This window comes from Equus quagga, chromosome 4 (assembly GCF_021613505.1).
Source record: "Equus quagga isolate Etosha38 chromosome 4, UCLA_HA_Equagga_1.0, whole genome shotgun sequence".
Classification (NCBI taxonomy): domain Eukaryota; kingdom Metazoa; phylum Chordata; class Mammalia; order Perissodactyla; family Equidae; genus Equus; species Equus quagga.
This window is the reverse complement of record NC_060270.1, coordinates 9278891-9296195: the sequence shown is the minus strand read 5'-3', so window position 1 is coordinate 9296195 and position 17305 is coordinate 9278891. Positions and strand designations below refer to the sequence as shown.

General features: G+C 35.6%; 1 protein-coding gene across 8 annotated transcripts in view; it reads left to right on the top strand.

Moving 5' to 3' along the window:
* The window catches only part of CBLB (Cbl proto-oncogene B), a 190725-nt gene that overhangs the window by 96126 nt on the left and 77294 nt on the right, over positions 1-17305 (top strand). For all 8 annotated transcript variants that reach the window (XM_046658874.1, XM_046658873.1, XM_046658872.1 and 5 more), the window contains exons 5-8: positions 5246-5402; positions 10622-10743; positions 13552-13689; positions 17085-17172. In XM_046658874.1, the coding sequence (XP_046514830.1) occupies positions 5246-5402; positions 10622-10743; positions 13552-13689; positions 17085-17172 (505 nt within the window). The remainder of the gene's footprint in view (positions 1-5245; positions 5403-10621; positions 10744-13551; positions 13690-17084; positions 17173-17305) is intronic.

Below are 17305 nucleotides of genomic sequence, written 5' to 3'. Positions count from 1 at the left end.
CACCTTATCCATTCCTACTACAAAAATGTCTCCTGGGATTTTTGAGGGGGGTTATATTAAATCTAAGAATCAACTTGGGGAGAATTGACATCTTTACAATGTTGAGTCCACCAGTCCATTAAAGTGTTATGTCCCTTTATGTCTTTTAACTCTCTGTGTATGTGTGTGTGTTTATGTTATGGCTTTGCTCATTTTTTGTTAGCTTTATTCCTATTTATTTGATGTTTTCAGGTGGTATTGTAAAGGTCAAGTATTTTTAAGTGTTGTTTTCTAATTATATATTGCTTATATATAGAAATACAACTGATTTTTGTATATTGGTCTTATATTCAGCAACCATTTTGAATTCTCTCATTAATTCTCATGGTTTATAAACTATTTTGTATTTCCTAGATATAAAACCACAGGCAAATAGTATTCTAATTTTGGTTTTTAATTCTTTCTATGATTATATAATGTATTGTAAAGCAGTTTTAGTGTATCTTTTACTCTTTTAAGCCATTAGGGCATATTAGAAATATAGAAAAAAGTAAAATAATCACATATAATCCTACCACACTTATCAATTACAATTTGTGTTGATCTCTCCAGACATTCTAGATAGTTTTTAGCATTGGATCATAAAAGACACACAATTTTAAAAATGCTATTCCCATTTAGTGTGCCATGGACACTTTTCCATGACAATAAATATTTTCCCACACAATTGTTAGTTGCTGTAAAATATTCTAATCTATGGATATAGTTTGTTTATTATTACTATTGAATATATTTGCTTTTAATATTTTGCTGTTATGAACAGCACTGTATTGAAGAGAATTACAGATGAGTCTTTTTACTGCTGTGTATTGATTTTTCCTCTTAGGCAAAATCCCTAAACGTAGGCATTCTGGGTCAAAATTTATAGGCATTTGAAAGTTACTGCCAAATTGCCTTCTAGAAATGCTGTGTAAATTCTCATTCACTTCAGAAGTATTTGAAAGTTTCTGTTTCCAAACACACTAGCCTTTGTTGAGATTCACTCCTTTATTTTCTGGAGTTTTTTGTTTTTGGTGAGAAGATTGGCCCTGAGCTAACATGTATTGCCAATCTTCCTCTTTTTACTTGAGGGAGACTGGCGCTGAGCTAACGTCTGTGCCAGTCTTCCTCTACTTTGTATATGGGATGCTGCCACAGCATGGCTTGATGAGTGGTGTGTAGGTCTGCACCCAGGATCCAAAATGGGAAACCCCAGGCTGCTGAAGCAGAGCACGTGAACTTAACCACTATGCCACCAGGCCGGTCCCTATGGATTTTTTTTTATATGAGTTAAAAATAAAACCTATAGCCTTTTATGAGTTTGTGGTTTCATGAAAATATTTTGCCATTCTTTTTGGTAACAATCTCCTAACATTGTTTGTCTTCCACTCCTTTTACTTTTGTCTTAAAACTGCAGGATTTTCAAATTTAGAATACTACCCTCCTCCACTTCTACAGAGGAGAGGACAAGCCTGGAAGATGGAGTGATTTGTCAGTTGCTGACCTGCTGACCCCTTTTCAGTTTTGTTTACCTGTATCTGTTTGATCCTATTTTCTCTGAAAGGACACTCTATTTTCAAGACTTTAAAGAAGACAATTAGTCTTGTTTTTTTGGTAGATAGACCAGGACCCATTATCTGATAACAGAATTGTAATATAGCCTTATATTTATCAAGTTCTTACCTCTCCTGACATTACATGAATAGACTATCACTTTTTTTCCATCATCAAAAGACCGCTGTGTAGTAAGCAAGTGTGGTAGCACAATCAAATATCTGGGCTCCTCCTCCATGAAACACTCCCTTGCCTTCTTTAGACACAGTTTAATTTAATTACACAGATTTTAGTTGCATACCTTGTTTGTCTTGGGCAAAGGTGAATAGGATACAGTTTCTGTTCTCAAGGAGCTCCATCCCATGGGATCCCCGTGGCATATGCGTCTTTTTCTCTGATAACCTTAGCACATGATATAACATAATTTATTTACAAGTCTTTCCACTTGTTGCATTGTGGTTTGATTTATTTATTTTCCTGTTTTGAACCTAGCACAATGCCTGGCACATAAAAGGTCTTTCTTGGGCAAGTCACTTAACCTCTTTAAGCCTCAGTTTCCTCATCTGTATCATGAGGGTCAGTATATTATCTGCCTCATAGTGTTACTATGACAGAATCAGGCAATAGATATAAAGTACTTAACTTGGTGATTGGCAGATAGTAAATCATCAGTAAATGGCAGCTCTTACTCCTATTGGAAGTCTAAAGATTCTAAAATCATCTTATTACAAGTACCTGGCTACTCACTGGTCTCGTAGTCCATTCTTTGTGGGTTGACAGTTACTTGTGCTTTTCAGTGGATTTTAAAGTTAATTCAACTTGTAATTAAAGTGATTCATAATTGTGAGTGGTAAAAGTATGGATTAAAGTATTTCTAGATTGGTGAGAGCCTGAAGCTTAGCTGGCCCTTTTCTGTTCTGTTCTTTTCTTGCTCTTTCCTTTTCCCAGGTCTCTGCCAGCATACTGAAATTTCTACATATTTGTAAAACAATTTGTACGAATGTTTTCTCTCACTTGCTTCGTCACTAGGGGAAGAGGTCGTAGAAACCACCACTCTGTCACCTTGCTGCAGTTTAAGGTGTGAAAAGTCATCCTCTCTCTTTCCCCTCCCCCTATACACCTCAGGAAAGAAGGTGGTAGCAGTTTGAAATCCTCTCTGGGAAGTTTACATCCTTAGTGCAACAGTTTAGAACAATCTTTTGCTTTTTTTTTTAAACAAGTCATTGTACTCTATTCTGTTCTTCACTATGAGACCCCCTCCTGCCACCTTCTCCCAGTGGTGGGTCTTTGGCTCAGCTGATCTAAGGAGGGCTATCTGTGTACAAATGTGCTGTATGGAAAGTTAAGCAGGTAATGCCCTCTCTTCTTAAGCTTTGTTTCTACCCTTAATTACGGTTCCAGTGAATGCTTGTGTAGACCTTAGGTTTATCACAAGCGATCTGTGAAGAAGGCTCATTTACGCAAGTACTGTGGAAATGTCGCTTGCCCCTTTGTAAATTGTTGTTTCAAAATGATATGTTAGACTACAACTTTAGAAGTTTGTACTTTTTTTTTTAGAATTTACCCTGAGAAACCATTCAAAAGAGTTATGGTCTGCATGCATCTTAAATACTGAGATGAGGATAATTTTTTTTTTTTTTTTTTTTTTACAGTAACAGACATTGAAGGTATCTGTTTGGCCAATTTACTTTTTATAACACGAGGCAAATTTCTCTTAACATTTCCATACCAAAGATAAAACATATGCCATTCTTAAATCAGTAGTTCTTTATTTAAATTTTTTTTTTTACTTTGAGTATTATGGTTCATGTCTTTTTTGTATCTTGAATATTTGAAACTTTAATTTGGAAAAGAAAAATGTACTTCTCAGGCACTAATTCCACACTAACCATAATGAAGCTGGACATAATTGCATATTTACACTTCACCATAAATCAATAGCCTTCTAACATTATCAGAAGTTTTCCTTGTTCTTTTAAAACAGCGGCATTTTGTTAACCTTAATCAGAGCCTGACGTGTGTTTCTTCTAAATGGTGTCTGATGTGGTGTCTCTCTTCGGTTCTCTGTGGTTTCCTGTTTTTTTCATACATAGAGAAAAACCTTTTGATGTATTCAGCCTGATATTTTTTTTTTTCTTTTAATGGTATATCAAACCTAAACTTTCTTATAAATACAGGCTGTCTCACCATTAATTTATTCATCTTGCCACAGACCGCTCATTCTCTGGAATTCCTCCAGCCCTTCCTTAAATGTTCCCCCTCTGTATTCTTCCGCATTGCAAATCTTATTTCTACCCTAAAGTGTGTTCTTCAAGGTCAGTGAGAATATCTTGTATTGCCATAATTATGTTGCTCCACAGTGCTTTGCCTTGGCCATTAATGGATACAATAGATGAATGGCTCAGAGTTGTCCCCAGACGAGCAGCAGCATCAGCATCACTTGGGAACTTGTTAGCACTGTAAGTTCTCAGGCCCCATCCCGGTCAGACTGAGTCAGAATATCTTGGGTTGAGGGTCAGCAATTGCTGTGTTAGCAAACCCTTCAATGGCTCTGATGCATGCTCAACTTTGGCAACCACTGCAAGAGAGAATTCTTGAATGAATTCGAAAGTTGTGCATTTATGGTGATGCTTCACTAGGAGGATTGGTATAGGATGGGAGCTACTTAGTCCATTCTGCCTGAGTCTTTTATTTCTAAAGAGATGCTGGTAAAGAAAAACCTAAGACAAATATTTGCAATCTTGTAAGAGGGTGTATGTAGCTCTTATGCTATCCTCTTGTGAAAACTGCAGCTTAAAATGTTAAAAATATGAACTAAGGCTTTCGTTAACCTATTCAGGAATAGACATTTAACATTCGAAAAGGAGGAAAATTAACTAGGGAATCAATAATGAGCGTTCCTTATTTTCACGGTTGGGAGGAGCTGGGCGAGTGTCGGGTCAGGTGGGGGACAGGCTGGGAGACTTGCCTGGATCCCACTCTGTGCTCTTCTAAGTTTTTAACTGTGTAAATGCATTACCTGATAAAAATTTTGGTATGTGATATTTAGTAAAAATGAATTAGTGTTCAATAAATAAATTTCCATATGATAGGCAGTGTGATTGGTTAAAACACATTAAAATTTCCCTTTGCATTAATATGTTGGATAACATGTGCCTTTCATCTCTGCAGAAAATGTCCAGCTATGGCCCAAATGTCTTGATGACTTTCCACCTGAACTTCCTCAAAGTAGTGGATACAAATTATCCTTTTGTGCCATGAGCAAAGAGTGTTTTGTTCAAAGAACCCATAATGTAATTATTTTATGAAAATAGATAGAGGGGAAAATTTAACTTGATTCAAAGTTTTAAATAATCTTGTATACACAAATGCAGAGATCAGACACACAGGACTTTGACCTAATACCTTCTTTAGATGTACTTTTAAAAATATCTTGATAACTAATGACTGTTTAAGAGAAAAATTTATTTAGATTTTTGTTCTCAGCAAATGGAAAATATTTCTGTTGGCAAAATCCATTACATGTGTTCTGAATTATGAAGAATATTCTTAACTATTTGTCTTTTAGCACAAATGCAATTATGTTAATGTTATAATTGAATTGTGCTGTTTCAATGGAAGGTATGTCTTAAATGACACTTAATTCAATTCCTCATTTTTTTTTCTTGCACAGAACTATCGTCCCGTGGAAAGTGTTCAGACAGTGTCTTCATGAGGTCCATCAGATTAGCTCTGGCCTGGAAGCAATGGCTCTAAAATCAACAATTGATTTAACTTGTAATGACTACATTTCAGTTTTTGAATTTGATATTTTTACCAGGCTGTTTCAGGTAAGCTTTCTGTTTGCGTAATCTTCCCTTCCTTCCCTTCCTTTCCTTGTGTGTGTGTGGGCGTACATGTGTGCATTTGTGTGTGTGTCTCTCTTTCATACATGTGCACACACACAAACGTATGGGAAATAGTCTCATTTTTGATGGTCTGTAATTTTAAAGCAGGTCATTGGTGTAAGTTTTTGATCATTGCTGTCAGTTTGGGGTTGAAGTTTGGAGGAGCAGACGCAGTCAGCCTGGCCTTTGCTTGTCAGCTTTGAGAAGATTCGTGTAACTGGAGCTTTGTTTTAAATTCCCCCTTTAGTATCTCCCTTTGTCTTTTTAGCCCAGTAACTGATAGAATGTAACATCTACAGGTGGGCGCTTACTGGGGTTGTATCCAGCGTCTCCCCTTTGCCTCCACATTCATTAGGTGAGAAGGGAGATGGTGAACTTGGAAATAAACAGCAACTTCATCCTGTTCTGCAGAGGGGTTGTCATGGTGTGTACTGTCGTACATCTTGCTTTGCTCATTCAACCATGTGTTATAAACATTTATCCATGTCAATAAATATTTTTCATCAATGTAATTATCAATTTTCAGCTGCTATATAATACTCCATAAAAATAGTATGACCTTAATTTAACAAATCTCTTTTTGAAAATTTAGATTTTTTCTTGTTTTCTCTCTAATGACTTTGAGAATAACCTTCTTGTCCTGTTTATTGTTATTTTTCTTAATCACTCCTTTATAATTGTTCTCACATAGCTATTCTGAAGCAGGTATCGTGATGAAAGCTGGATGCTGTCGTTTTGTTCTTCGGTGTATCTTGATGGAATTACCCTAAACATGGAGACTTGACATTTGTATTTTGAATTTGGCTGTGCCACCAAATTGTGTATCATCTGTGGGATTCAATTCAAGTAGCCACAAAATGAAAGAGTCCCACTCAAAATCTTTGCGATTCTAGTAATATAAATTGTATAGTAAGTGAGGCAAATTGATCAGAAACCAGACTGCTTATATTCTGACACAGTCTTTTATTATTTTAGTCTGGAGTAAGATTTATTCTGTTTGAAACATGCTCTCAACGAATGTTAGAGTGTAATATTGGTTTTCATGTTGCCCTTGTTAGAAGAGTTTTGCTTCTTTGATTTATGCCTCCGCTTGGCATCAGCCTGCAAGGATCGAGTGACTGATTTATGTAAGAAAACAAGATTGCATAGGATTAACTTTTAATTTAACAGAAGGCAAATTAACTCTTGTCAACGATACTTATAGAATACATTTTACTTTCTTATAACTTGAAAATCCTAATTCTGCCGAGGCGCGTGGGATAGGAAGTTAGATAAGCGACTGCGGAAAGTGTGCTTGTGCCTATTGTCAGTTCACAGTAGTTTCATGAATCCTTTATTATACACAGGTTGTCAGCCTCTGTTTTTTCAGTGATTAAGGTACATTTTAGGAAAAGGTTGTGTCACCTGATACTGACCTTTTTATAATGGGACCTCTCCTTTTTTTTTTTAAAGGTTTCTGATCATTTTACAAATACTTTATTAACGTGATACAAAGACGTTCTAATTAGTAGGTGCTTTGCCTCTTCCCCTTGTGAGGGAAGAGAACTGAGGTTTTTCATACTTAAATCTAACTGTTCACTCTAGGAAGAGTTATTTTTTGTTAAATGCTGGAACGCTTAGAGTTATCTATTAAAGATACGAGGGCAACTTACTGTTGGTTAAACGCTTACCCAAACTGCTGCTTAATATGTGCACACATTTTCCTATAAGCTGTTTCGCTTTGAAACAGCCCAAGTGATCTTAACACCGTAAGGTCTGTGTATTTTATTTATGCTCACTGGGATGGAAGAGGAAAAGAATCTTTTAAGTAGAGCTCCTGTGAAAAGTAAATCTTACCTGTGGACCAAAGAACACCTAGTCTCTTCTAAAACACATTGCAGAAGTAGCTAAAGAACCCTCATTAGCCCATATATATTTCGGAGATTCTTCACTACTTTTGGTTCATTATTCAAATACTTTGACTATAATCATACCTGTGATTTAGAATATGGTAAAATTGGTTCTATGCATAGAAAAACAGATATATTAACTTTTACTGGTCTTTTATTTTTATGTAACTTTAATAATTGAGTAATAGTTTTCCTAAGTTGTAGTGATGTCTTCTGTATGAGAAATGTAAGTCTGCGAAGACTATAACTGCGTGAACATGTATTTTGCTGCAGCCGCGATATTGGTCGTTGATTGGCAGTGAATCCATGCAGCTCCCAATTGTTGAGAGTGGGGTGTTTTAGCAGAGTAGGATCTGAAGGTGGGCAGGTACACCCTCAGGATTGGAGTTTGACATAGAGAGCTAGCATGAGGGTTTGAAGGAAGGTGTCAGCAGGGGCTAGGAGATAAAGTGGAGAATTGCTTAGGAAGCAAAAGAAGTAAGAAAACTGGATGTTAGTTACCCTTTCTTCCTCTCTTCTCTCATCCTGGTGTTCTGCCAGAACTGGATCAAATGCCTGGGAGTCATTGGAAAGATCTTGCAATGGCTACCTTCCTCATTTCCTCTTCTTTCTTCTGCCTTTAACCCTCTCTTTCTCCTCTCCAGGTAGTTCAGAGATGCTGGGATTGGCAGGTGCTGAAGTCCTAGAATGGGAACACAGGACTTTGCTTCCCTCTCCCTGGGGCTGTTGCTCCTTTTTTCCATTTTCCCCACTACTAGAGAAGACTGAGTTGTTGAGAAATGGAGCAGTAAATTTGAGGGGTGGCAAGACAAGGAATGAGTGATGTGGGGGAATATAATAGTGAGTACGGAGTATATAGCATCAATGGAATAGGGAGAAAAAGAAGAGGAGGAAACTCAGCCATTGTGGCAAAGAACAAGAGGGAGTATCTGGGCAGACCAGTGAGGCCCCACTTCTGGCGTAAGTTGTAAGTCAGTAAATGGCTCTTGTTGAAAATAATCACATTTCAGGAGAATGGAGGGACTACTGTCCTTAATTCACTTCATTGATTTCTGTGGTCATTTAAGAACCTCCAAATAATTTTGTGTTGTTGTGTGTGAAAAGATTTCCTTTACTCTAAGAACTAATGGCAAAAATAATTCTTACTCTCCAAAGCACTTTGTTTTTCCTTCTTTAAGTCATTAGTGGGGCAAAATACTTTTTAAAAAAACCCCAAAACAAAAAAACACATAACTACCACGTGTTTCTGACTGTGGGTTGCATTCACAAGAAAAACAGTACATGGACTCTTTCTGTTACATAAATATTTTTGCACTGAAAAGCTGGCCCTCTGGATTATATGCTAAGAAATGGTTGATGAGTACCGTAGCAGTTGACTCAAAACTCTGATTTCATCTCTTCTTCACTTGCATTTTGGTCTGTGCATTGGCTCCGTATAAAGGTCAGCATTTTTTTTTAACAGCTCTTCCATTAATTTGTGTAAGCTTAATGGAAGTCACTCGAATATTTTATGTTCTTTCCATCCTTGTCGTTTGTAAATGAAGCAGAACAAAACAAGTCAAAACCCAGTGCCTGTAATAGCTCAGTTATTTCTCAGTTTTTTTAAAACATATGCTGATACTCTTCCAAGTATTGTTTATGCAATTTTTAGTCATGCCTTAAGAAGAAAATTAAAAACATGTATTTTTTTTCAAGTGCATGGACAGAACCTCTCATAATAATGTTCTCCAGAGCTCCTTTTTGCCCAATTAGTTATTTTAGTGTGATGGGGAAATACCCTGAAGATTTTTCTTGTTATGTCAGAAAAGGTTAAAAAACTCTCCATTACTAAATCGTTCTTTCCCTTGTTATCCTCATCTCAAGGGATATAATCTTTGAAGAATTTGCCTTGTAAATTTGAAACTTACTTTACAATGATGAAGACCAAGTCTCAAAACAAACAAAAGCAGGAGCCCTCTACCAATAATCATGTCTAGGAGGACTCTTTCAACAACTTTCACTTGGCAAAATAAAGTACCCTTTTTTTTCTTTTATGTAGAAGATTTGAGTTCATAATCTGGCACATCAGATAGAGTATCCTGCCAATTCCTTGGAATAAATGTAGCTTCAGCCTTAAAAACATGGCAGAGATGATTCTTTCATGTCCTCAAGCAAAGCTGTCTGTCACTGACTGCCTTTCTTCTCCAGCCATGGTAATTGGAGGGACAACTAATCACATTGAAGAGAAAATGATACAAACCGTGTGTGTGTATTTCTGTAAAAGATTTTTGCATAACTCACTTCTAAACCATCAGCCTTTTCTAATTTTATAACTGTGCAAGAATTAACCAAATGCGAGCATAGTCGTATGTTACCATGGAAAGACCACTATGCTGGGAGTCGAGGCCTTTTGGACAAGTCGCTAATTAGAGGAACTGTTCAACAACAGTTGTCCCTGCCTGATCACTGTTTTTGGCACAGTGCATCGGTGTTGGCATCCCTTTGGTAACCAAGACAGGCATGTTCTTGCTCTCTTGTAGCTTATGGTTGATGTGCAATCTTTGCCAAATCACTTACATTTTGCGATATGGTTTCTTGTTCTATAAAATGAGATGTCTGAAGGTACAGTAGTGACCAGTCAGACACACAGGGATATAAGGAACAGAGTGAGAGGTAACAGTCTTAAATTGGATGATCTGAGAAGGCCTCGCTGAGGAAGTGACATTTGGAGAGAGGAATCACATGGATGTTTGGGGAAAGAGAATTCTGGTGGAGGAATGCCAAGGCTCTGAGATGAGACAACACAACTGTTCTCAAGCCAACAGCAGAGAGGGCAGTGCACCCAGAGAAGAGACAGAAAGAGGGAGAGTCACAGCAGATGGGGATGGAAAGGGACCTGAGCATCAACCCTGGAAGGTCCTCTAGGCCATTTGTAAGGACTTTGGCTTTTACTGAACGTTAGAGGATTTTGCAATGATGTGGTTTGTGTTTCACAATGATCTTGAGTGCTGCTTTGGAAATAGAATTTGTAGAGAAGAGATTATGTGGTTTTCCTTTTTTCCCTCTGTATTCTATTCCTAAGAAATCTGTTTTCTGCCTAATCATATTTCTCCAAAAAGGGAATAAGTTGTTGCATGTCTGCTGTTAGATAACAAAGGTCAACCTAAAGCATATAGTCTCACATTCACTGTAAAAATACCCAAGAGAATTTCAAGAAGTGTATTAAATGATGGATTGCTATACAATTGATAGCTGATATTCTCTAGATAATATTTAATTTATTTATATTTTTAGCCTTGGGGCTCTATTTTACGGAATTGGAATTTCTTAGCTGTAACGCATCCGGGTTACATGGCATTTCTCACATATGATGAAGTTAAAGCACGACTACAGAAATACAGCACCAAACCTGGAAGGTAAGACTTTTTAGCAGTAATACTATGTGATATATGTAAAGATGAAAAATCCTCTATGGTTCATTCTTAAGTCAATCAGTAGCACTCATGGGGGTGGGGGAGGCAAATGCTAATAGACCAGAACCATGCTTCTTAATTGAATCCTTTAAGTGGATACTTTGTGCATGTTCTGAAACCGAGTGTTCATAAAGTGAAAGGATATGGTACTATGTAATTTGATGAGCTTAAAGATTCATTAAGTCTCAGAGTTCTGATTTTCAAATTGGAGTAGGATATTAGCATATCAACTGTTTTCATGGTGCGTTGTTTGTGTATAAAATTGTATGTGTATATTTTAGTACTTGATTATTGTGCTAAACACGAAATAAATCAGTTTCATGTTCATTATTTTAGAGTATTTTTCAAGACGCTCGACTTGGCTCTATGATAAAACACATAAGTACATTTAATACATATAAACGCATAATCGCATAAGTATGCATATACATACATGATAAACACATGTAAGTACATAAACCTGTATAAGCCTATTATTAGAATGCAAACCTATGTCATGTATGTGAAAATTTATTCCATAATACTTCACGCTTTTGAATCCTCAGAGTTTATATTTTATTTTCCAGATGATGAAACTGAGTGGGATTCACAGAGGTTAGCTGTTTGGTCAGCCCCTCTGGCTTCTGCCAAGAAATCATACCTTATTAATGGCGAATCTGCCAATGTTGTTGACTCCTTTCTTCTATCCCATAATGAGAATTTCTACCTTTTTTATTTTTAAGAGTTCATATGGTATATTAAAAGGTATTGGGTACAGAAAATAATTTGACTCCTGTTGAAGTCCTCTCTTTAGATTAAGGAGAGTTGGTTGTCATTGTGACCATGAGAGCAGGTCAGATATTTTGCACCTTGACAGTAGCTTAGATGAGTCATTTTGTTTCATTCAAGGATCTCTCATAACCAGATTTTTCCATAGTTTTTAGTCTCTAGATTGGCATCAGAGTATCTTCTTGTTCTTGGAGTATGATTTGAAAGATGTGATATGGTTGGAATCATTCAATCATATGAATTTAATGCAAAAGTTATTTCAGAAATTATCTTGTCCAATTCTATAAATATAATAAGGAAATGGAGTCCCTTTTGTGTTCTCTTGTTCAAGATCATGGAGATAATTAATGACAGTGTTGGAAGCAAAAGCCAGCTCTTACTACTATTGGAATAGGCTCTCAATAAAAGGATAGCGCCCTGTGAGAGGATATCTTCCTTTTCTTCCCAACTTCCCCTGTAATAATTTATTCTAAGTTTTAGGTAATTAAAGATGAAATGATTAGTCTATGGTAAATTATAATATGTAAAATGTGATGGAGTGTTTACAATGTATTCAGGAAAACTCTCTTAGTGAAAAAATCAAGTTACTTGGATAAATATTTGCTTTGCAGAATATCTGTGCTTAACTGGTCCTTTCTCTTGGAATGTGTTTCATCTCTTTGGCATTATGGTAAAGAAATAATTGGGTCTATTCCAGGGACATGTGGGTTCCTCAGGCTGTGTTTTCCTTTGGATCCAGCTGACAGCCATAAGTCTGTGTGGAATTATTTTATTTGATTAAAGATGCCAATAATTGATATTCTGTTTTCAGACTCTCTAAGAGAATGTTTTAACCTTTCTTGAAAAGTCCTTTCCAAGGGTTTTATAACCAATATGAAGTTCTTAGTATTTAAAAAATCACAACTTCTTCCTTTCTTTAAAAATCTTCGATTTTCCTCGATGAAATCATGTTGCAGGACTAAATATACAAGTTAATTAAATCCAGTAAGTCGGTAACTGTTTTTTTGTGCTAACTTATTTTGTAAAGTTACTTTTACAGTACTTGGTTCATCAGTAACTAATGTAGATTAAGAAACACTTATGTCCGCCACATACATCCAGCAGCCAGGGTATTCAAACATATAGCCAACAAATTAAGTTTACCTGCTTTGGTCTGCTTAAGGGGTTATAAAATCTAGTTATAGATATCATGATGGCAAGATGGAATGCAATACATTTAAATAAATAGAAATGATCTAAAATGAAATAAATAGCTAAATTAGTATATAAATGATACTGATGAATTTAAAGCCAAGTCAATGTCTCCGGTCATTGGGGATTAATTTTAACAGAATTGTTGTTAATTTGATTTATATTTTTGAACTATTTTGACTTCTTATTGCAAGACATTGAACTTGACAGAGTTAGATGGCAGCCATGAACTTATCTCGTTTGCCTTCTCGTTAGTATAGTTCAGCCCTTTTGAGTTTTTATTTAAAGATGAATGGCTGGAATGCTTGAAAGAAAAAGTATTATTTTTGAACAAGTTATTAACAACTAAAAATGCATAGTTTTTAAATGACAGAATAATATATTGAATTCCACAGTAGAAACTGACTCAATTTCTGTCTGAAGTGGACAAATTAAATTTTTACTTGTTTTATTTTTACTTTCCAAAAATGATGTATGTCATAGCTGTTTCATACCACCAGCACTTTCATACAGAGCACCCTCTGATGGTGATGGCAGTAAATCACTTGATAGTGTACAACTTAAGTTATTTCCTCATATAACTCTGGAGATATTTAAATGAAATTATTAGTGTTTCTTTTATAGATCAATAAATGGAGAAGTACAGTGGTGTTAAAATGAGTTAGAAGATAGAAATTTACATCAGGAATTCTAAATGATTCTGTTTGTTTTTGCTTAAAAAACCCAACAAATTGTTTAGCAGTTAGCTTACGTTTTGAATGTGGTTAAATGTAATTCTCTTGTGTTTTACAGCTACATTTTCCGGTTAAGCTGCACTCGACTGGGACAGTGGGCCATCGGCTATGTGACGGGGGATGGCAATATCTTGCAGACCATCCCTCATAACAAGCCCTTATTCCAAGCCCTGATTGATGGCAGCAGGGAAGGATTGTGAGTATGAGAAGTGGGAGTTGGGTGCTTGTAGTCACAGGTTTGAAAACCAGAGACCGCTCTGAGAGGCGGGCAGTGGATAGTGAGGCTGAGGATGTGGCTGCTGGTTTTCGTTTCAAGACTGAGAAATGGATGCTTCTTAGTTTGTATTGTTCATCTCTTAAAATAGTCATTTTAAGGTAACGTACTTATTTGAATTTAACTATATGTTAAAGCAAATAAATTCCAACATCAAATTATGAGTTTATATCTTTCATAGGCGAAGAAGTTGGAACTTAAAAGTAGTTTTAAAATAAATGTAAAAATATATATATTAAGAGAGAATTCTTTAAAAATAATTGTTCTCTTTGTCTCTTGTCACCCTCAAATAGCTATTTTGACTTTTTATTTCATCCAGTAGGCCAGATTTTCTTTTTTCTCACCCTTTCTCTCCCTTTTTTTCTTTGTACCTCCCTTCTTTTATTCATACAATAATAAATTTGTGTTCCTGAATTATGTTAATAACTAAATTCAATTTATCTTAAGCGGTTCTTTTTTAAAATTTAAAAATACGGGGCTAGCCCGGTGGTGCAGCGGTTAAGTTAGCACGTTCCGTTTCTCAGCGGCCTGGGGTTCACCGATTTGGATCCCACGTGTGGACATGGCACCACTTGGCAAACGCCATGCTGTGGTAGGCATCCCACATATAAAGTAGAGGAAGATGGGCATGGATGTTAGCTCAGGGCCAGTCTTCCTCAGCAAAAAGAGGAGGATTGGCAGTTGTTAGCTCAGGGCTCATCTTCCTCAAAAACAACAAAACAAGACAAAACAAAAAATAAAATAAAATTTAAAAATAAATAAGTTCTCCTTTGTTTTATAGGCTAATAATGATTTTTCTCCAAAGCTTAGACAATGTGCTAGGCCCCCTCATAATAAACTTCTCATTCATTTTAGTCACATGCCATTCCCTTCATGCTTTTGTTGTATTTTCAGTGTCACTTTGTCACACTGGCTTTTATTGCCCTTTGCCTTGCTGAGTAACTTGGAGACAGATGTGATCAAACTTGCCACAGCATGGATTGTGATAGAAACCTAGCAGGAGAATGTCCACCAGAATTAGCAAAAGGCAAATGATTGAAGTTTTACCCTTTCAAAAGTAATTGCAAAGACACTGAGGAAAAAAAGTGATAGGATCTATGTGAAGAAAAAGAATGCATTTTTTAAAGTTGTGAGCTTTCAAGAAATAGTTATATAAGAATTGTATGGCAAACTGTGGTATCAAGTGTGTATTTATTTTTCTTTTAATTATCATAAATTTGCTATTCTTAGTTATTTATACCTTATCTCTAGTACATCAAAGATTCATATGTGTAGCTTTTGATTTACTAGGCAGGAGTTTTGTTTATAAGAAAATGTGCTTTGAAGTTTTAATTTATAAACAGAGGTTAGGAGTAGGCAAATCTGTAAATGGAGTAATTTGATATAGCTGATTGTTATAATACTTCCCATCTGTTTTTCAAAAGTCAATCAAAAAATGACAAATTATAATTTCTAATCAGTAGTCTAGCCTCTGAACTACACAAATTAGCTGCTAATATTTGCACACACACATCTTCAGAGGGGTTTGGTGAGTTGAATTTGAACTTTAGTGATAGATTACATTAAAATAGATTTAGGTTAAAATTTTAACCTGATTTTTAAATAGACCAGATTTTAGATTAGATTGAAATATCATTATATTAATCAGATGGTTGGGGTTTTTTTTTTTCCCCCTTAAAGATCAGTAAAAACGGAAGGGATATCATCTGGTCCTGATCAGGATCGGCTGTTCTTCCTTGATCGTTAATCCAGTAGGTGGTGAAGAAGTTCCCTTTGATAACCAGCCAGGGTTCTTCCTTCCTTCACTGCAGTTGGAAGGGGCTCCCTAGAAGTTCCCTAGTTTACTGAGGGTGAGAATCATTGAAATGCCCCTTAGACATTACATGGAGAGAACGTTTTAACCTTTCCTCCAGCAACCTTGTTGTCACATTTGTAATCTTTCATTTCTGAATTCTTCCTACAAGTCTACATGTTTTTGAAGTGTGATGAACAAAGTGTTATATAATAGTTTTAAAAATTGGCCATTTGAGCATATGAAAAGAAAGTTATTTGTCAACTTTTGCTTACCACTCCTCATTTAATATTTGTAGAGTTTTATCTCACCCCCATAATGACACTCTACGTTTGTGTCATATTCAGGTGTAGTCAACTCTTTTTCCTAAATCTTAAAAATAAATGATCTCACTGATGTGTTCCTTACCATATAAGAATTGTCGGTCCTCTACGTTCATTTTTTCTGGTTTTCCTGGGTAAATTTTAACACTTATTAATATATTTATAGGCTAAATATCTTTTACTTCACAGAATAGTTTTAGTATAGTTTTGCCCTTTAAAATATTCACCACCGTACTATTACATTCTTAATTTTTCATTCAAGCCATCTAGAACAGAAAGATATTAAAATTAACTGATTTAATGAAATGATGAAATCCAGCAGTAATATTACCATTTTTTAATCTATAATAATTATTTACCAACACAATAAACCAGTTTTTAATGAATTTCTGCATTCGTAAAAACTGTTTTAGCACAGAAGAAGGCATTATTACTGTAACTTTTAGTTCTTATTTTAAGCCTAATAATGAAACCTTATGTTTGTAAACCATTCTGTCTTTGGAGCTTTATTTGAAGTAAATGAAATATAAAATTGAAACATTTTCTAATTTCTTTGAACTTGTGTGTATGTGCACACGAGTATGTGTTGGGATGAATGGAAGGTGAGACAGAAGGGACGAGGATGGGCGGGGCCGGCCCCATGGCCGAGTGGTTAAGTTCACATGCTCAACTTAAGCAGCCTGGGGTTCGCTGGTTCGGATCCTACACAAGGGACCTACACACTGCTCATCAAGCCATATGGGAAACTTGTGGGCTTTAATTCCATGTATCTCTCCTTGGGGTATTAAGCATGGTGTAAAATGATACAGTTAACATTAACCATGCTTTAGGTAAAAGACCTAGTAATTGCAAATAGGTGTATATTCAAAGTATTTTGGAATAGATCATGAGTGTCCAGAAAAATAAATTGTTTAACTTACGTGAAGGACATGCAGTAAAGGTGTTTAATTGAAAATGGTTGCTGAGTGGCCGAGTCCATATTCATTGTATATTTCTTATATGGAAATGATTTCTAGATTTTAAATGACCTAAAAATAACTTGTAACATTATGGAAACAGTCATAGGACAGGTTATTGATATAAGTTACATAAAAAGGAAACATCAAAATGTGTGTTTGAGTATAGAAGAATTCAATTAAGTAAACTTAAATGCAATTAAAACTTGTATTTTTATGGTAATAAGATTTCTGTTTATAATCCAGCTATCTTTATCCTGATGGGAGAAGTTATAATCCTGATTTAACTGGATTGTGTGAACCTACACCCCATGATCATATAAAAGTTACACAGGTAAGGACAATTTCTGAAAATGTATTTGTAATTGATAAGTATCTATAATGCCTTTGAAATAAATGTCTCATACTATAGCTAAAATCATCTATAGGTATTTAATGCAAAAGACACTTAAGGAATTCTAAGGGTG